Source organism: Oreochromis niloticus, linkage group LG7 (genome assembly GCF_001858045.2).
Source record: "Oreochromis niloticus isolate F11D_XX linkage group LG7, O_niloticus_UMD_NMBU, whole genome shotgun sequence".
In the NCBI taxonomy this organism is placed as follows: Eukaryota; Metazoa; Chordata; class Actinopteri; order Cichliformes; family Cichlidae; genus Oreochromis; species Oreochromis niloticus.
In genome coordinates, this window is record NC_031972.2 from 17,235,612 (window position 1) to 17,257,790 (window position 22,179).

Here is a 22,179-nt window from a genome sequence, read left to right on the forward strand (position 1 = left end):
TCTGCCTTGATGGTCTTTATTGACATATAACATTTAGAAAAAAAAGCAGTGTAATGAAAGAAAAACAGACGCTGGAAAAATGATCAAATAACAGAAAAAAATGTAAAAACTTAGATGACATATTTATTGTGAAAATAAGCAAACTAAACAAAAAAAACCCATATAAATAACATCATTTGGTATTATCCTGTAATAACAAATTTTTACATTTTTTTAAAACACGTTTTAGAAAATGTATTTGTACTGGACATTTTGGATCAAGAGTTAGCACATAAGAAAGAACTAAACAAAGATGAACATGTTTGTGTTATTACATGTGACAAAATATGGTTGAAAGTAGAAAAAAATATATTTTCTGTAATACAAACCATCTTATAGTTACACTGGATTTGATAACTAGAGAATATGACATAAGCAAAGTCATAAAGTATAAACAAATGTTTATTTAGCTCATTTACATGGAGTGAAAGAAATATCTTGAACATAAAAGAATCAAATATAAAAGAGTCATCTGAATGACTTCCACACAGAAGAATGTGATTTTGTGTAAAATGAAACCCAATCACAGATCAGGTGCAGTATCTCTGTGTATCTCTGTGACTACACTCAAACATGTGTAATGTCACATTTCTTCTTTAGTATTGCACTGGCAAGTATTCATATCTTTGTCACATTTGAGTCACGTAAAATAAAAACCTTAAGATTAAAAGTCCCGTTCTGACTTTCTGAGTCATCGTCAATAATTTACATTTACATTTTATCGCATTAATTTATGTGACCGCAAATTAATTAAATGACAAACACAAAGTAGCCTATATGGTCACTTCTATCTTAATTTAAATATTTAAAAAGGAAGTGAGCTTTAGTCACACTGTGGGCATAAATATGTATAGATGGGTTACAAATTAAAAGATGGTGGGCGGGTCCAGTTGATTTCGCTTTTGCATGAAGAAGAAAGGAAGCTTTGGTCGCCGAGACTGCTCGACTGGCTGGTGTTTCACAGGGAACAGTGACTAAAGTGACATCTGCATTTAGCAGAGTGGGAAAACAAATCAGTGGGTAGGTTTAAAAACAACAACTGATGGCGCGCATTTGATGTGTGCGAAGACAAACGGAGGAGCGACTCTTCCTCAGGCGGCAGAGTGTCAGCGATCAGACGGCATCAGCATAACAATCAGGGATGCTGCTGTGGTTTGAATGCACAGCTGAACTTTTTGTGGACGAACCCACTAAAGCACGATTTGCCAGAAACGTGGAAATAAGTGCCATGGCCGGATGAGTCATCCTTGATCCCATTCTCATGTCTGGCATAAAAAAACGGTACAGGCCTGAATGCTAGAACCCCACAGCGAGGGGATTTAGTTCTTTTATGTTGTGATGGGCATTTCAACCCCACGGCTAATGGTCCACTCATCCCTACTTAGAGGGAAATCTTGCTGCAAGCCAGCGCACCACCTTCAATCGCTTAATGAAACATGTCTATCCAGATGTGATTACAATCCCCCTGTCCACAGGACACGAGGGTTCACAGTCTCCAAATCTCAGCCTGCTCAAACACATATTTTGGGCCAATGTGTGAGACAGACAAACACCTGACAACTGGCAGTCAATTAACTTACTAAGATCCATAACTTTATGTTGGGTTTTCCTGTCATTCATAACCCATCTGTATATGCCATACTTTATGGGAAACACCCAGAAATTAAGTGATTCATGTTATACTCTCACTTCACTACAAAAGTGAAACGCCTACACCAAACACTGCCTGAAGCTTGTAGCATTTACAAATATTAAAAAATATTAATAAAAGAAAGAAGATCAATAAACAATAATTTATATGTATATATTAAAAACAACCTACAAGGGCATTTAAGGCTTTATAAAAGTCCTTAATTGTTCACAAGCACGTTATTCAACCCCTGCCCACTGGGTGGCAGTGTTCCCCAATATATATATAAAACCTGCAGGAAGGTTCACTTAGTTTTACTGGTCATCCAGAGGAGACAGTGTTCAGGAGTTATTCACAGAAGGCACGCAGTTCACAGTCAACTTAAAGCTCAAAATTTAAGGCTCCACGTTTTCTTCTGGAGAGCGCTGAAAAGCACCTTACAGTACAGATGGATGCTGCAGGAAGTGTCCGACTCTCCACTTCAACAGTGAAGACGCACAGCCAAAACAGTTTCTGTTATGTTGAGTCCTTAAAAACAATAAAGTCCTCACATCTTGTCATTAAAACGAGAAGCTTTACATTTTGTTAACCACGTGTTTGTTTTCTAGCTGTGAGTTAGATGACAAGACAGACTTAAGCCCGCTTTAGCCTAGTGTGAAGACTGATAACGCAGGTAAAACAGAACTAGACGGACCCATCCAAAAGATGAAAAAAACAAACTTCTTTTTACAGGTCAGCATAACCCAACAAGACAGGGAGAGATTTTCCCAAGTAAACCATCTCAATAGTTCTCAGCAAGACAGCAAACAAGAGCATTTCACAGCAATCCGCTTAAAGCATAAAGTTCAGATCAGCTGGGTTCACCAGCTCCGATTGCACAGAGAGCCATCGTAATTCAGCCGCTGACTCAAGCATTCAAGTCTTCTTAGCGTTTGAGTTTTGCTGCAGTTTCTGCTTGCGGAGGTGAGCTTCGATCTCGTGCCTGAAGAAGAGCATCCCCAGCTGGCCGTGCGAGGCCTCGTTCATGGCCTTGGACTGCATGCACATGCGGTACTGGTCGGGCGGGAGCTCGTCGGCGCATTGCTTCTCGTGCCACAGGTGGAACAAGCCTCGCGACGGCGCTCGAACCACCAGAAGGTTGCTGTGGAGGTACTTCCTGTAGAGGTGAACATCTTCGCCGCCCCAGCCTTTGATGTCGATGTCAAAACCTCCTAGGGAGAACAGAAGGAGAGCGTGCGATGGGAAACTTTCAGCATTTTTAGGGCCCGAGCACCGAGAGTGCGAAGGCCCTATTGTATCTGCTCTGTTTCTTATTATTATTATTATTATTATTATTATTATTATTATTATTATTATTATTATTATTATTATTATTATTATTTCGGCAAATGAATCGGCCTTTTGAGGGCCTAAACATGCTCGAAAACTCATGAAATTTTGCACACGCGTCAGGTGTGGTGAAAATTTACGTATTTTAATGTCCGTAGACATGTCCAGGGAAAATTGGCTCAGTAGCGCCACCTAGAAAAATGAGAAACGCGAGCCCCCGAGATGGGTATGACCTACATATATAAAACTCGGAACACATATCTAACGTTTGGAGACGCACAAAAAAGTCTATTATGGCCATGTCCTAAACCCAACAGGAAGTCCGCCATTTGGAAGTGAAGGTGACATTTTGGCTCTAATTTTGCCATTTCCATGCCTCGAACTTTTGCGAACTCCTCATTGGAATTTCATCGTACAAGCTTCATATTTGGTCAGTGTCAACTACACACCTGGGCCATGTTAAATTGCGGAGCTTTTGAGTTTTCGGTATACAGTGAGGCCGTGGCGCCACGGCGAATTTCGATGACTCGCCATGAAAATCTTATTGCCTCTCGTTCTGTCATACATTGTCCGACCTTGACCAAAGTGGACACATATGATAAGGCTCCACCCCTGAACATATTTCAACTGCCATATTTGACATCAGGGACAGCGCCACCTAGTGGGAACAGGAAATGTCATGTTTTACACTTTGGGGTACAGTATTGTAATGGGTGACATCTGCAGCCTCAAATTTCTCCAGGAAAGCCTTAAGGAGTTGGTCTTGGGTTACAGAGAAAACTGTGAGTTTTCGCTGAAGGGTGTGACCCCAGCAGCATGGCGAACATTGAGGTCTCGCCATGAAGAAACAAATTAGTGTAACTCAATGAAATCCAATCTGATCAGTACCAGATTTTACAGGGATGATGTCAGACCCGCCCTGAACAGATTGATATGCCCATTGTCAGGAATACGTAGAGCGCCACCTAGTGGCACCAGGAAATGTCATGTCTTTCATTTTGTTGTACTGATTTTCACAGGTTAATCGTGGCCACCTCAAAAGCGGTGAATATCACCATCAGTCCCTCTTGATGCTTCAGTGAGAAAATTGTGACTATAAACTGAACGGCGCACCCTGGTGGCAACGCAGTTCACCATGAAAGATGAAGTGGCTTTTGAGGGGCTTGAAAAGTTTAAAAAGTCTTGAAATTTGGCGCACACCTCTAATGTGATGAGGGATTTCTTTTTATATGTTCATTTTCCTTGAACAGCGCAAAATGGCTCCACAGCGCCCCCTACAAAATTTCAAAACAACAGCCCCTGCTCTGTGTTTTATGTATGAGTTTGAAACCTGGCAAGCTTATTGGAGATATCAAGCTGTACAAAAAAGTCTCTTGGAGCAATATCCCAAATCCAACAGGAAGTCAGCCATTTTAAAATTAATGTGTAAATTTGGCGACATTTTCCCCTCTTTTCAGGCCTCATACTTTGACGAACTCCTCCAAGGGATTTCATTAGATTTACGCGATCTCCTGTGTGTGGAATCTAAAGACCTTTGTGATGTTAAATTGCGAAGCTTTTTACGTTCAGGGAAACGGGGTGGTCATGGCGGCACGTGGAGTTTCAATCACTCGCCAAAAAGCAGTAACCTGCTGTCGCTCAAAAACACAATGTCCAATCTCTCCCAAAGGTCACAGGCGTGATGAGACTCGAGCTCGGAAATGTTTGTTATGCCATTTGTCAGTAATGGTTAGAGCGCCACCTAGTGGGAGGACTATAATAATGGTTGAATGAGATGAAATTTTAGCTGGTGGTTAAATGCATGAATTCCATCATTGTGACATCAGATCGGAAGCGCTGGTTTTAGGTGTTGGGCTTGGCTCGACGCGCCGGGGGTGCGAGGGCCCTCATATCGCTGCTTGCAGCTTTAATTTAAAAATTGTATTTTATTTTTACAATTTTCCAAACATTTTTTTTTAGTCCCAGAGTTTTGGGATGCTGATTACGAAATCTGATTAGAGTTTGTGGTTTGTGATCACAATCACGGCCTTGTTTTGTTGTTTCTTGTGGGGACAGAAAAGACATTTGGACTTTGTGACCAGGCGTGCTTAAACCTGTCACATTAGACGCCAGAACTACTCGTACCTGCTTTCAGTTGCACTTTGTGCCTCCTTGCATTTTTATTTTGATTATGCCGTCTCTCCCTGTCTGCCTTATTTTGTTATTTTGCAGTTTTTTGTTTTAAATTCAAGCTGCAGGGCCAAACACAGACAAGACACAACGTTTGCACAAATGGATGCATTGTGCTTGTTTCTGAATATGCACTCGTGGCCTAAAAAAAAGGACAGCCTTATGATGAAACAAAGAGTGCAAACATGAATGACTAAATTATGCTTTCATAAAGGAATACGGTGCTCTCTGTCTCATTTTAAAGATGCGCTTAGAAATCTGTGATACAAGCACAGAAGCAGACCCACTTACGACATTATTTGTTTCTCTCACCCACTTTACAGCTGAGTAGAAATAATTAGGATGTAATTGTTTTTCTCAGTTTGTTGTTGTTGTTGTTGACCCAGATGGAAATCCTCTTTCCCCCCGTCTCATCCTCTTTGGATTAAAGCTGTTTTTTAAATGAATGAAATTGGAAATAAAACTTTATCAGTCTACAAAGACGTTACAGGCATTCCTTCTTTTCCTAAGAGCTTCCTTTTACTGGTAGTTCTCCCTCTGCTGTTAATGCAGATTACTGCAACTTCTGCATGCATGTACATTTACGTTTTAGAGATCCAAAGGGGGAAATGGACACGGCGGAGCAGCGTGTCTCTTACACGCTTTGCCTTGATACGTGCGGTTGGACTGGTATCACTAACGTGACAATCAGTTCGGTGCCTCCACAGTCACTTGGTCTCCATCCAATCGACTACTTTCAGGACGTGACGGAATGGGAGATTCCAATCATGGATGTGCAGCCGAAAAGTCTGCACCAAATCTGTGATGCTATCATGTCAACACGGACCAAAATCTCTGAGGAATGTTTCCAGCACCTTCTTGAATCTGTGCCAGGAAGAAGAAAAGGGTGTCCAACCTGAAACTAACAAGGAGTACCTAATTACATGGATGATGAGTGTATTTACATCCTTATAATGATAATAATGATGATTTCTGCGCTACCATAATGTGAGTAAAGATCTCATCCTTGCCCTCCTCTAAAAACTGCCTGGCTCCACCGCTGAATGATTAACCCTTGTATGGTGTTCGGGTCTGTGAGACCCATGCCATTTAGAGGCCGCTGCCTCTTTAGGCAGTATATACCATCAAAACCTGGAAAATATGGTATAAAGATATTTACACTTGATTATAACTGATTTTATCTTTTTTTCTATAACATTTTATTAAAAAAAAACGAGAAGCACATTAATTCATAAATGAGATCGAACAAAGGTAAAAGGAAAAAATTAACCATGTTTGCTGTTCACATGGCTCGTAATTGGGATGAAGTAAACATCTGTTGAGTAATTTAACATAAATTTTTTTGGTAGTGTTAATTGGAAAGCGAAAACTCTAGCGGGTCCACCAGACCCATGAACACTGGCTGAGTAACAAAAATACGAACACCGCACAAGGGTTAAACAGCTGGCCTCTGTTTATGTAAAATAATCTGCCAACTTGTCATACATCAATTAAACTTTTAAACTTTTTTACTGTATATTTATCTTTATATTGTGTTAGTTAGTCATCTCTCAGCAGAGCCAGGCTAGCTGTTCATTCTGTTTCTAGTCTCTTCTGTGTTTTTTTCTGTAGATCCCATTTAGTTTTCAGCTCTGGGATCGATACGCGCTCATAAATAAATACATGAAGTGGAATACAACTTGGAACATAAAGTGAGTTAACATTACTATTTCCCCATAATGCCACACTATCCTTTTACAACACACTCCTGGCCTTGGAGCTGTGTTTTACAATTTGGCACAGTTAAGTGAGGACATTTGCATGAATGTGTGTGCATGTGTGTGTGTGTGTGTGTGTGTGTGTGTGGGCCCTAAACAATAAAACACTCTGAGTTCCACAGTAGCCTCTAATTGATTTCACTTTGGAGGCAAACTAAATTGATGTAAATCTGTCTACAGAGCCAATATTCCTTGCCAGATATACAGATGGAGAGGACACGGGGCGATGAGATATGCTAATATATGCTGCTGCAGCTCAGAGCTGTTTCACGCAGAGTGATATAATAAAATCTCCTCCCTGTTAAGAAAAGTAATGCGATACTGAACCATTTGGGCCGTGAGGTTTTTCTTTTTCTTTTTTTTTTTTTCACATCCATTAAGCGGTGGCGCCGTTAAGAGTGGCAAAGTGCACATTTTCAGAGCCGTCCAGGAGGACCATTTTCGCCCTGCGTTACGTAACACCTGCACACTGATAATCAGCCCCCAGGAGCAACTGTTTACGAATTCCTTCACTGCAAAGATGCGCCGATGGGCACGATGCCCGTGTCAGGATTGTAAATAACCGTGATATTTACCGATGTTGAGGAAGTCGGACCTGTACTGACAGGTCATGCCGAAACCGAAATCCCTCCAGAAGCCCGTGTCTTTCTTGATCACCTACAGGAGGAAATAAGCGAGTGTTAAACAGCTTGTGGAAAGAAATACCAGTCCAACACACACACACACACACACACTCACACACAAACACAAACACAAACACAGAGGAGGATTTGTCCACTTATAGCAACTGGAGAGGTGAAGTGTTTTTAAACTGTTCTGCAATGCAGCACCACGCTGAGTGTGGTATTTTCCACAAGTGCGTGGCAGGGTTTGAAAAAGGGACGAGAAGAAGGTGTGTGTATGTGTGTCTGTGTGTGTGTTACCAGCTGTTGTTCCACTGCTGGGACACGATCGGGACTCCCATAGATCACACTGGGGTTGTACTGGCTGAATAACACTGGGTAGAAAACCTTTTTACCTGAGATGCAGAAAAAAAGAACTGTTAGATGAATCAGCTGTAATCTGATGGGGATGTATGTATTACTATTACACAATAGAAAATAAGAAGAAAACTTAACAGGCCCACTCATCTCAGGCTGAGATAACTGAAAATCCAGTCATAAAAATCTGTCACCAGGGTTGTTACAAACACCCAGAGTTGGCATTTTGTCTTGTCATTAAAGTGTTTTTTGCACACTGCATGCCTCTTGTGAGTTTACAGCAGTCATCTCACCAGCCTGTGCGTTGAGTCGGCAGGTGTTGAGGAAGTCGGCGGTGAAGTAGATGTCCACGTCGCAGAAGAAAAGAAGCACGTTGCCTCCCTTCCAAGCTCGGGCGCCGATGTCCAGACCCCGCCCCCGCGAGAACTCCTCGTCCAGCTGCATCAGCGTGTAGTTCTTAAAATTTGCCTCCCTTAAGAAAGGCGAAGAGAAAAGTCAGACGGGTAGTTTAACCAACTTTAGAAGCATTTTAGAAGCTAAAAAAGTCTCACAACTCATAATGTTTATGAAATAAAAGGAAAAATATTGGACTAAAGTTGAATTCCAGTGAAATAACAAGCAGCATGGTGTTATCTGCAAAGATAGTTTATTTTGCCTACAGAAGGAAAGCAGCAAGAGGGAAAGGGAGAGTTTACAAGACAGTAGTGAGACCTGCTATGATGTATGGTCAGGAGACAAAGGCACCGACACAAAGAAGAAGAGCCTCCAAAAATCATATTCACTCAACTTTGTTCGCTCCACATTTTGTCCCCAGTTATCCTCATTCTACAATTTACCCACTACAGAAGCAGAACTTACTTCTCTTATTGATTGCACTCAAATAAATAAAGTTTTTAATGATTTCTTCTGAACAAATGTAGTTTATGTGCATCTGTAATCACTCATCTGCCTGCTTGCCTGGATGTTGGGCTGCGAGTCTATTCTTCAAGTCACTTTCACTTTCCCACGCCATCAAACTCAGTGCTGACATCATCGCATCATTCATGCAACCCACTTCCTCCCCATCGCTGCCTCACCCCAGTAACAGAGCTCCATCCAAGCCGCCATCTTCATCTTCACCACTAGTGTCTAGATTCCGGTGGGTCCTGTCATTATTCCTATCACCTCTGACGATCCGTTCTCCCACGATGGGTCATCGGAGTCTAATCACTAAACAGCTTAATTAAATCCCGCATCTCAATAAGTCATGTTCAATTCTTCCAAATGCTCTCCCCTTATATCGAAATGAAACTGTTCTTGCGGCATAATTTGAAGGCTATCTTTTCCATCCCTTCTCTTAATCGCTTCTCTGGTTCAGGTCCGGTCGTCAGTCTAATGCAGGCTAACATGTAGAGACATAAAATCTTTCACACCTGTAGCCAAATCACCAGTTATCCTAACATGCATGTCTTTGCACAATGAGGGGAAGCCGGAGTTCCCGAAGCAAACCCGTGCAAGGCGGAGGAGAACAGAAAGGCCACAGCGGGCCAGTGGATTCAAAGACAGGAGCTACTTGCTATGAGGTGAGGCTGCACTACTACCACTGCACCCCTGTGGTGTCAGACATTTTCTATACATTATTATATACGGCAGATCTTTCCTATGTTTGCAGATTCTGTGGTCCATAACTGACTCTGTTTTATCTACATACCACATATTAAGCATTAATTGCCGTATTTATGCTGATGAATAGAATCTAACTGTAATCTCGGCCGTAGGGCTCTGCTGTTGATTGAGTCATTTTTCTAGCACACTTTAATTTCCCCTCACAAAACTTTCGGCAACACATTACTGCGCTGCTACTGTGTTTCTAATTTATGATTTCTACTTAGCTGAACTGTGTTTAAATCTTACTTGGTGGTAATGAACTTTGGTAATGGTGATTTGACTGTTTAATATGCAGCCACTTTAACACTGAAATATAGCGCAGCTCCCACATTTTTCACAAATCTTAAAGCCTCATCTCGCTGAAGGGCCCTGCGCCAGAATTCAGCTTAACCAACTTTATCATTTCTAATCCTCTGATTTCTGCTTTTTGAACGTTCCACCCAAAGATTAAACATGATGACACACAAAAATGCACATCAGCTCAAATTCCCACTCTTTTTACTCCGCTTCATGGGAAACTAAGCCGGTTCTGTCACTGGCCACTGAGTTGTTCAAGGCTGAAGCATGAGTAAAGAGAAACAGCTGGATCCAGATGTACACAGCTGCGGCTTTTTCCTTAAGCATAACAATTTACACTAATCCGTTACTCATGCATGCGCATTCACAGACAGACAAACACACACACACACATCTGCATTGGCTTTGAATAAAGGATGAATAAGAAAGGAAAAAAAACAGTTGGCATATCTCAGGGTGAGGCAGAACAAACTGCATCCATCACCCTCCTTCATCCATGCTGGGAAACACGTGGGAAAGAAAGAAAGAAAGCGCGCCGGGGCAGACGCACTCAGCTCTGTCAAGGAAAATCCGGATGACCAGAAGAAACATTTGGCCTGAGGTGGTTTGAATCATACTCCCCACATTTCCAAATCCCCGCTGTGCGAGTGTGTCACGTTTGCAACAATGTTCAACAGTGTGTGAAATTGATTCATATATATTGCTGTGTAAAAGCTTTTGTCTCGCTCCCTTCCGTTCAGCCTCCCCCATAAATAAGACATTATGAAACCCTCTGGTCCCCAATGGCTCTAAACTCCAAAGAAACAAAAACATGACACCAGTAATGAGACTATTTTTTTCAAAGTCTGAACAACCACTTCTGTCTGTCATTAAAAGAAAAGAAACAGACCAAAAAAAAAAAAAAAAGCTTTCACATCCTAGAAATGTCATAACTTTAGAAAATCTGCGAAATTTTCATATACAGGTAGAAATATCAGGATGTCCGCATTAACCTGCCTGCTCTGTGCTGGTCTCCACATCTTCATCTCGAGTTTATAAACTCAAGCCGAGTCAGTCTGTTTCACTGTCTACACACAAGAGTCCCTGCGGACCCACCCGCTGGCACTAAACCGTCCACAGATGGCAGAGACGGAGAACAATAGCTCTGTTTGTCTTAAACAATGTTAACGCAACAGGAGCTTTATTCACATGTTGATTCAGGCTTTACTTTAATGGGAGACGAGCTTCTCATCGGCTCAGTCAGCAAATACATTATGATTCTCGCAAACAAACCAGAACGCACAGTAACGTCGAGAATTTATGTGAAGTTGCCGGCCGTCCTTCTGTTCTTTGTTTCGGTGTCTTTAGTTTTAAAGCTTTAGTTTATCCCTGTTTGCTAGGAAATCCAACAACTAAAGTTATTTTCGCATTGAAGATTTTAAAAGAATGAAACAAAAAGGGGGATCATAATTTCAGAATGAAAAAAAAATATAGAAAGCATGAGCTACTAGTTCATTATAGATACCATTTTTAAGGACGTTTGGACAGAGACGTGGAGCCAGACATTTTCCCCAGTTTCCAGTATTTATGCCAAGCTAAGCTATACTACTTTGAGGACTTGTAAAGTTAGTGGTACCACTAAATATATACCTGCTACCAAGAACATGTCAGATACCACACTATTTCTTTAAAACTGATTTTAGATGTCAGATTGGTGGCTCCATCGGTGTAGTGGTTGACACTTTGGTCCTACACGTGAAAGGTCCCCTGTTAGAGACTGGAAGGAGACACAAACCCAGCATTAGTGGACCACAAGCTAGTTCACTTCTACTGTTGGTCCCAAGCCCAGATAAAAACGGGAGCGCTGCATCTGGAAAATCTGCGCCAAATCAAACATGCGGATCCATCCCTTGGGAGATTAAGGAGCAGCTTAAAATAGGCCTCTCTCTGTTAACTTTTACTTTTGGACAGAGCCAGGCTGCTTCGCCCTTGTTTCCAGTCTTTATGCTAATCTAGCTGCTTAGTGTGTATAATATTTACAGAGACATTTAGTTTAGTCAGAATTTCCTGATTACTAATATTATTTAAATGCTACCGTCTCCAGTTGTTTCCAGGAGTTTGTCTCTTGCTCAGTCTGATAAGTATGCAGTATAAATATTCATTCTGGTCCGCGAGTGGGTGGTGCTTTAAAAATATTTCCACAAACACTGGTAGAGGTATGTTTGCGGGGCGGGGGGATAACTGACTTGATTGCATTTCCTTTTCTGGAGTGACTGACAAAAAGCTTGGATGAGGCAGCCCGTGAGGGCCCTTCAACAGTGAACTGGAGTTAATTTATTTGTGATATAATCAATGTTATTGTCTTGTAATTTGATACTGAAGTAAGCGGTTTATTTTCAAGGCAGTTTGCTGTTCATTATCTTGCTTTAATCAGTTGTAATTATCATGGCTTGTTCTTTGGTTCATTTTAATAACAGTTCAGTTTCAGTAGGTGTGTGTGCGTGTTTTTTTTAAAAATTTTGTCATCCTTATTATATTTAATATTATACATCAAGAATTTGTATATTGAATGAGTCCCATTACTTAACAAACCACTGCTAAAATGCTTCCTGTATTTAGAAAGTCCTGGCTCGAATTGGAAACGATGACGCTGACTATAAAGCGGTTTTCTAGGCTTGCAAAGCAGCGGGTGATGCCGCCGCCTGTTACGTCGCTCTTAATACAGAATCTAAGCTTTGCTTCAAGTGATTTTCCTCTCTGAATAATGCTTCCACACATTTATGTATATTTGTGTCTCCTGACTGCAACTCCAGAAATATGAGCATAGACCCTACATTTGTGTGTCAACTTAATCCTGAAATAAATCCTTGTTTTCTAAATTACTTTTTATATCTGCTCTTTTTCTCCCTTCCTACCCACAGGCATCAGCCTCCTCCTCCCAACACACACACTTTTATGATCTAAAATAGTCAATTTGTTTACTGTAGGCGTGATGGTACCTAATGGTACTTAGTAGGAGTGAAATTGTTGAAATTGTGTCAGATTGAGTAAGTCTGTAAAGAGCTTCCCTGTTGTGTCTAAGCAGCAGGTCTGATCCTGTTAGTTCTGCTCAGTCAGGACAGGGAGGGGAGGACTGACTGCAAATATGGTGCATCTAATATGAGGCCATATACACATTTCTCTTCATTTTCAACACTTCTTGAAGATATCACAGAAGCAAGCTTGCAATTTAGTCATGCGGTATGTCTGAATGATTTGCCAAAGTGCAACCCCATTTCTTTGGACTATGGGAGGAAGCCAGAGTAATCAGAAGGAATCCACAAAGAAAATTTGCAGACTGCATTAGAATCCAGGATTTTATTTTTTTAATGACTAACCAAAGTTGGCACCCTATTTAATATCACATCAGGCTGACAAATAAATAGCTAGTGCTAGCCAATCTGTTAGCTGTGACGCTGTTAGTGTGATACCATGAGAGAGTTGTTTGACATATAAGTTGTTGGATGCTGCTACATTACATTACAGCCTCAGTCGATGGTAGTTTACATAGAAGGTGTTGACCTGTCTGCAAACAAATTCTAACTACTAGCCGTGCAGTGGCAAAACTTGACACAAACCGGACATGCAAAACATTCCCCTTAAAAGCAAAAGCTGTGCTAACATGTTTCAAGAGGCACAAGTTTTACTTTGAAGGAAAAGGGTCTCCAGTGGGTTTCCAGTTTGAGTCGCACTTTCCACAGTTTCACTCCAGCTTGGAGAGTAGCCAAGTGTTTCTGGACAAGTTGGCGCCTTCCATGCAAACTACGGGACACAATCTGCTAGCGACCAAAGCAGTTGCTAGGAAGTCTTGGTCAACCAGTTAATAAAAGGCAAAAAAGAATATGTGCATATTTGTAGGAAATATATATTCTTAGTAATGTGCATTTTTTCCAACGTTTGCCAAATGGCTGGAGACGAGTCACCCTACACCACAGGTGTTGATCTCCAGGCCTCGAGGGCCGGTGTCCTGCAGGTTTTAGATGTGTCCTTGAACCAACACAGCTGATTTAAATGGTTAAATTACCTCCTCAACATGTCCTGAAGTTCTCCAGAGGCCTGGTAATGAACTAATCATTTGATTCAGGTGTGTTGACCCAGGGTGAGATCCCTCGAGGCCTGGAGTTCAACACCCCTGCCCTACACTGTCACCATGATTGTCGTACGTCCAAAAAGTTAACATCACATGTGTCTGCAAAACCTCGCCACCTAATCCAGTTTCAAATTCTGTAATAACAAATATTTGTTTGATCAAAACTGAAATGTTGAAAAAAAGAACATTCCTATCAGCCTTAGCTATAAATTGTCCTTAGTGCTGATTTACTAAAATTAGCAAAATAAAAATGTGGAATTGCGCCTGCTAAATATTAATTGATTGATTGATTGATTGTACTTTATTCATCCCGAGGGAAATTGGGTTAAGGCTGCCAGCCGTGCCAGCCATGTGAGCATTCAGCATTTAGGCCAGCCTCATAGACTCACTGGTACAACTGTAGTTTTCTCCTAATACATACATAAAAATATAAATTAAAAAAGTCAACTTCCACTTACTCAACAGCTCTCAATATTTTCTGCATTCAGCGATGCCAGTAGCTGTGTTATTTTTTTCATTATGAATTTTTTTACGTGCAATAAATTTTAAATGACTCATACTTAATGTTTGGCTGTCTTCTGTTTACAGAGCAGGGGGTGGCTGGCATATCCTCTCTGGATGCTTGTTCTTTATGGGGAGCTGGAGAATCAGCAGTCCACGCATGTAATAAAGGGGTAAGTGCAAACTATAAAAAATGTAGACTCACGATCAGTCTCTGACTGAGGCCCTTAAGCAAGACACCTACCAAAGTTAATAACGCTAAGTCATTTTCAAAATAGATCTGTATTAAAGGCATCAGATCTCTTCATAATGAATATTGGACAGCTTTCAAACTCATCAGAGATTTGGATATTATTTCATACACTTATAATGTTCTTCCAACTTCTGCTCAACTTTATTTTCGTGCTCACTCAAAGCTCCCAGTGGGTTTTTCTGAGATCGTTAACCCTTCTGTGCAATGAAGTAATGGCACAAATTGCAAAAGGCAAGTTGCTACAAGATAAAGAGAAAGGAATGACAAAGTGATCTCATCCTTTGAAGCTTTGTCTCTCCAAATTTCTGGGCCTTTTTATCTTTGTCAGATTTTCATGTATAATCCTTGGTGACACCCTTTTTCCATCACCGGAAAAATCTGTGGTTTGTTCAAGTTCTTTCAGCTCTCATATCTTATCTTTACACCTCTCCTCTTACTTCCTCTCCCTCTGTTTTTCCCTCAGCCTTTGGCTCCCCTCTGCATCTGAAACACAGTAATTATTCATATGTATCGACTGGTATCTCCACAGAACAGATCACTCATTCTTCTCCATCCTTTACACACAATCCGCCCCCCTCTCCGTCTCCATTGGTTTCTGCTCCACTCATGTTGTGTTGAATCATTATTTTCTAGCACGTAAGGCTCGAAAACATACAAGCCCCCTGTTGGTTTGAGTCTGAGTTTAGACTTTGAAGTGTGCATGTGTTAAGAACCACATTTGAAAGCTGCAACTGATTTTCTGTATTTTTTAAAAAAGACTGAATTGCTGAAGAGTAAGGCCCTGCTTTCTGGAACCTTGCTTTTTAATAGCAAATAGTTTTATATTGACTTTTAATACATATACTCTTAAATAATGATCACCTGCAGTTAAAAAAGGTAATAATTTAAACCCTGTAGAGAGGTTGATATGGTTTAAAAGCTGCCTGAGATCCAGGACAATTTAGATCTTGTTAAGCTCTTGGGAAATTTGCCTCAAGTAGTTTATATTGGCTGTGGGTAGTCATGTAAATGCTTCCCAAACAAATTTGAGCAGGGACACTGTGCTATTTAAAAGTGGGGAGTGTGACTGCAATGTGATTTAATAGAAAAAACATAAAAAACCCAAGACAAATAGCTAGAGGTGATATGTGACAAACTAAACCAAGTTATAGTGTTAAATTGAATTTGCTGGAAGTGCAATCAGTCGCTAATGATGTCAACATGCTGCAAACAGATATTGACTTGCTGGCCAATTAAGGCATGTGCTCTGTGTGAACCAATTTCGTTTCACACTTTCAGAGAAACAGCCCTCTGGTCAGTCCTCTCCTTGATTTGGTTTTTAGGGTTCAAGTGGAATCTGGATAAACTGAAGAAAATAAGAAAATGCCGCAGGGTATATAATATAACGTGCCTAGAAAGTACTATTGTAAGTTGGAGCTATGTATGTATAAAGGAAAAAATTAATAAAAATAAAAAACGGAAAAATAAAATAAGCATTAGCTCACATTTGGGAGATGTAATTTAGCTTAAAAAAGCTTAGATGATTTGCGACACCTTACAGGTGTGTATGTGCATGAGAATAGTTGTCTGCCTATGTATAACATCATTTAACTATATTCACTGTATTTATAGACTATATGAAAAGTCTAAAAAATAGCTATACAGAATTCAAGCCATGTGATTTAGCCCGGATCATCTTTCCTTCCAACATTTCATTTCCTGCATTTTTAAGATGCATGTTTTAGATGTATGATATCTATGGTTTACCCATAGATATCATACATCTATGCAATCATGATGAAAGTTATTATACCAATAATTTATTACACACTTAATGGGAGGGCAGTGTTTGGATGATGAGTGTACAACAAATACACTTGTTTTTTAGACAACCAGACAACGACTGGTTGATGTGGTCCCTTAATTACACAGACGTAAATCCATTTTGCACACAATGACTCCTATATTTATCTATTTATTTATATAAAGAGGAAGTACCACTGCTATTTTTGACTTTTCTCATAGTGATTAGCTTAACAACTGCACAAACACAGCAAACAATACTGCTGCGTGGCCATGTACTAGATTATGTAAATTAATCTAATCTTTATGGCTGTACAAAAACCCCCCAAAAAACAAAACACTGACAATTTTAAAAGCAGTGTCCTGGGTATTATATAGTCAAAGCTAATTTCCAACACCAAATGGGTGACAACAGTTAAAGTGTCAGACTAGAGCTGGGATGTAATTCTGTCACTATACTTGGCATTTATACACTCCAGTCCGCTTATAAAAAAGAAAAATGGTTAACTCTTAAAAATAAATCATTACCTGCAGCAACAAATACGGACGTGCACCTCTCCTTGCAAGCTAAAGAGCAGGTTACATTTGACTGTATCTGTGCATAGTCTGTCTGTGTCAGATCCCAGATACGAGAACAACAAGCCATGATAATTCCCAGTCATTTCAGCCACAGCCTGAATGTTAAAAGGGAAGAGGAGTGCAGGCTTGATTACAGCCAGTGATTCACACCCAGATATGTTTCCACATAGCTCAGGAATACAGTAGAATGAGAAGAGTACAAAGAGACGGACGTTCAAAGCAGAAAAACTACCGGACATTCCAGTTTATTTAAAGCCGTTCTTTCCCAGACTGCACCTTCAGCTCCAACTCTTTTCAATTTCTGTTTTGTACAAACTTTCACTGTCACTTATTTAAGAAGGCTCCCACACTAAAATCAATGAGGCCTCGGGTTAACTGTATGTTTTTTGTGTCTGCCTTTCCACATTCGCCGGTTCTAAATTTGCCTTCTTTACACTTGATCTGACGCTTTGCTTTAAGACTGTGCAATGCCATCTTTTTTTTATCTCCACGGTTTCCTCTCAGCACGGCAAGACAAAGACACGCTGTGTGATCCCGGTGATAGTCCTACTGATTCAAGGCCACACAAAAACCTTCGAGGCTGGGGAATCGACAAGTGTCACCATAGCAACCCCCTCAGGGAATCTGCGGCACAGCGGATCTGACTCCCGATCGGGCGACAGCGATCCCTCTCCGAGAGATGTGGGTGTCCGTGTGAGAGGGCAGCAGGATCACAGGCTTGTTGTAATTTATCTGTGCTGGCTGGTAGCTCTCAGCTCCCCGGCATGGGTGGCACACTGCTCTATTATTTATCAGACAGATGACTGGCTGTGGCAGAATGGCGAGCCAGGAGGTGTGTGCGCTTTGTGCACCAAGCAAATGTTTATAGGGTAAGAGTTGAAACAGTGGAAACATTTCTACAGCGCGTTCCAAAAGAGGGTACACGGCTGGGGCTGCGTTCACTTCATTACGTAAATTGCATTTCATACTCTTGCGTTGGGAATTATAATTCAAAGACCTCATCTTGGCTCCACTTCCAACCCACCTGGATGTGTTCTCCAGAGTGCTCTGGACTTCGCTCATCTGCTCTTTCCCAAAATACACCACCGTCAGATGGACCCGGCCGTCCTGACGCACGCAGACTTCCCTGTACATAAACACAAACATGCAAAGGAAGCGATATTAAGGATGAAAGTGTGTGAGGAGAATGGGATTTGGGGGTGTGCAGGAAGGAAGACGACTTGAGGGGTTTTAAAAATACAGCTTTGGTGGGAGGATCTATCCGTGCAGTGCCAAAACACAACAACTGTTATAATGAAGTGAATAGCTGCTTAAGTAGTTCATCGCAAGAGCCATTTTCTGATTTCTGTTTTATAAAGCTGAATTTCTTTGGGCAGTAGACTGAATATTCATAAAATGATTGGACCTTGGAACCTAAACATTCACTATTTCCTGATGATTTATTCTAAAAAAGGAAATAAAATTCATCATTTGTATCTGTATTCAAGGCTTCCCCCCATTTTGACCCCGTGTTAACACACAGAGGAAGCTTTTATTGTGAGTAAAACAGATGCCAGGTGGGGAGTAACAGAGACACCAGGTGGAGATGCCTGAAGGCTCTTTGATGGAGATGTGTCAAATATATCACAAGCACACGCTGCAGATAATTCACCTCTCCCACGAGGTACGCATGCAAATGCACAGATGTGCACACGCAGTTTGTCAACATCTTCCCCAAAGGAACGTTAGGGCGGGGGATTCATAGCATTCATAGCACTCAGCAACATGAGGCAAAAATGCTTGAAAAAAAAAAATGTGCAGGGAATACCGAGCCAACATTTTTGCTGCAATTATTGACGCTGTCGCATAAAAGGCCCTCTATAAATGTTGGTCTAGAAGTAAATTGGAATAAATGGATTTTTTGTTGGGATCTGATGAGACAGTCTAATTTTGTGCTGGGGCCACAGAGCAGACAAAAACCCATCTCTTAATTATTTGATTGTGTAAAAAGCAAGAAATCAATTTAAAAATCTGTCTGCATACAAACAAATCTCAAGCAGGACTTCACATTTTATCTCTATAGTCTTTCCTTTTAGCATCAAATATAAGCATATTTTCAAGTCCAACTGTGGACAAAGAACTCATAATAAGCGTGGATTTACCAAATGTTATCTCGAACACACACACACACACTCTTCTCTTACTCGGTGCACTTTTATAATAGATGAGGGTGAAGTGTTTGCTCAGCGACTCCCCAAGTCTTTCAAGTAAGTACACTTCTTGCCGTGCTGTATATCAAGTACCGCTGGTCTGCCAGGGGGGCATTTTAATGGGCTGCAACACTGCCACTAAAGTAGGATTTACCATGTAAAAAGAGCTGTGATAAGCAGCAGCAGCAGCACAATAAATCACAGACATTAAGGAAGACATTTCCTCAGCTGATGGTGTGACGGGCTGCAGGGCTGAACCAAGCACGTTTTGCTCTCAGGTGATTAGATTTGACAGCTGTGAGTGTGAATTATTACGAAAATGACGGAAATGACTCATTTTATTTTCACCTTAGAAAACTCCATTAACCCTGACCCTTTTTCTTAAAAAAAGTCAGTCGTGATTTTGTCTCATGCGCGCACCCGCTCGGCTCTACTTGTGGTTGAAGCTACAGTGTAGTGTGTTTGAGGTGCTAGTCATACGCGTTAAAAGTGTGTATGAAAATAGATTCCCTATGGTAATGAGGTGACAAAAATGGCTGTGATCACCGAGAACATCTTTATTCATGTTCTGGTCTGAGTCATTTTAAGTCTCTCAGATTTGTTTACATTCAGATTATGCCTACCAGCAGCAAAATAAATTAACTGATAAGACAACGCGTGCAGTTTCAAAAATGTTAATTACATGTCCCTCCCCCGCAAAAAAAGTAAAAATAAAATCTCTCTGATGTTAATTTTCTTCCCTCTAATCTCCTCAGCCCCTGCCTCTGTCTGGTTGATCCTTAATTAAAGTTTGAAACTTGGTCTGAATAACACTGAGTATTGCATTTTTCTGAATTAGTAACATGCGACAGAAAGAGCCGTCATGATTAATTTATAGGGGTGCGTCTGTCTGTCGACTTTGCAGTTCAAAACGTCTAACTCACCTGAAGTTGTGCATGAACTGCTTGAACTTGTCCGTGCGTCGGGACAGCGGGACGATGATGTTGATGAGCACATTGGTTGTGTCCACTCTCTCGTTTGTCACCTTCAGGAGTGGTCCGAAGGGCCGGAAGAGGACCAGGCGTCTGAATTCATTACTTGACTCCCCTCTGAAGGTCAGCTCGTACAACGTACCTTTGTCCTTTTCTGTACGTGTGATACCTGACGGGGGAGATTTGGAGCATGAAATCAGGAGCAGATAAGTTAAATACAGTCACCATCATTGTTTCTTCTTGTAAAACAGTAGGGGTGTACATTTTTTCCACTATATACTCACTCATCCACCTGTTGAACCGCTTCTTATTACAAATATCTAATCAGCTAATCAATTGGCATAAACGCAATTAATTTAAATGTGTAAACATGTTCAAGATGATCTGTGTCACTTTTGCCAGGTAAGAACAGTAAACTAAGACTGCAGTTGGCACAGGCTCACTAAAACTGGACAAATAAGATTGGAAAAAGACTACCCGGTGTGATGACTCGATTTCTGCTGAGACTTTCAGATGGCAGGGTAAGAATTTAGAAAGTTTTTGTCTTGTATCAAAGGTTCAGACAGATGGTGGATAATGGTCCTAGGGCCTAGTTTCTTGGCACACCTCGGGCATCTTAGTACCAGCTGAGTATCATGTAAACACCCCAGCTTACTGGACCATGTCCATTTCTTTATGATCACGGTGTATCAATCTTCTGATGGTTGCTTCCAGCAGGATAACATGTCATTTATTTGAGCATCAAAGCTCAAATAATCTCTAACTGTTTTTTCGAACATGACAATAAGTTCATAGTCCATACTCACCAGATCTCAAGTCGATAGAGACACACAAGATTACCATTGTGTATGTGCAGCTAACATATCTGTAGCAACTGTGTGATGCTATCATGTCAATATGGACCAAACTCTCAGAGGAATGGTTCCAGCACCTTGCTAAATACATTCAAGGAAGAATAAAAGCAACTCTGAAGGCAAAAGAGGTCCAACCCAGTATTAGCAAGTTGTAACTTATAAAATGCCCATTGAGTCTAGATTTGGGTAAGCACCACTAAAAGAATTCATTCAAGTAGCTAGCAGTAGCAGAGATTCTGCGATTAGATAATTAAAAGCCTGGATGGGATTGATCTACATTAAGAATTTGCGGGACTCATTTAAATCATTTTCATTTCAGTTTTCAATTATTTAAAAGCTTTTTTTTCCTCTGCTGATTTGCCATTACCCTCTGCTTGCAGTGTTTAAGCTAGGCTAAGCTAACAGGAAATGGCTCTAGCTCTGTGTTCATGTCCCAGGTAAAAGAGTGATATCACACTTCTAATGTAACTGTTGACAATATAATACAATCCAGAATCAAAGACAGATTTTAATTTTTGTTCTTGAGTTCACTTTGTTTTATTTTGTTGTAATAATTTTGTTTTTCCTGGTTTCTCCACAGTGCATCTTTCTTTTGACTCCCCATAAGAGTTCTGTGTGCTAAGTAAAATATTTTTCCATCTCTAGTATGTAAAATATTTCAATTTTTTCATGGAATCCTATTTTTACAAGTATCATCTCTGTCATCAATACTTTTTTGCTGGACTGATATGATTTGTGTGGAAAAAATAAGAGGGCAAATGAGGCCACGTAAACCAGAAATATTCTCCATGGTCTCTGTCAGTTATCTTGATGGACGCCTTATGTCAGCTTGTTTCCCCATAGAGAGGTTGTTTTCCAATTACTCTGACATTACTAACAGATTACTGCTTGCAAACATACCCCATGAGGCTGGTGAAAAAAAAACATTGGAAATTGGATGCGAAAAAACTCCTGCAAAGAGGCATTTGGTGTTCAAAGAGAGAAGACAGACACAGAGCTGACAGACAGATGGAAGAGAGTCAAAAGACTACTGATGTAAAAAGAAGAAGAGAACAGAGGGATTTCTGCGGCCATAGATTTAGCCTAATAGCAGC

General features: G+C 40.7%; 1 protein-coding gene across 2 annotated transcripts in view; it reads right to left on the bottom strand.

The window, feature by feature from the left end:
* The window catches only part of csgalnact1a (chondroitin sulfate N-acetylgalactosaminyltransferase 1a), a 39,470-nt gene continuing 17,291 nt past the window's right edge, over positions 1-22,179 (bottom strand). Inside the window, exons 5-11 of one of the 2 annotated variants that reach the window (XM_025908779.1) lie at positions 20,184-20,400; positions 18,096-18,197; positions 8,198-8,376; positions 7,848-7,942; positions 7,500-7,581; positions 6,063-6,068; positions 1-2,880 (exon numbers count right to left, since the gene is read on the bottom strand). In XM_025908779.1, coding sequence (XP_025764564.1) covers positions 2,585-2,880; positions 6,063-6,068; positions 7,500-7,581; positions 7,848-7,942; positions 8,198-8,376; positions 18,096-18,197; positions 20,184-20,400 — 977 coding nt within the window. In that variant the 3' untranslated portion in view covers positions 1-2,584. The remainder of the gene's footprint in view (positions 2,881-6,062; positions 6,069-7,499; positions 7,582-7,847; positions 7,943-8,197; positions 8,377-18,095; positions 18,198-20,183; positions 20,401-22,179) is intronic. The other variant, XM_013275242.3, reaches the window with a different exon arrangement.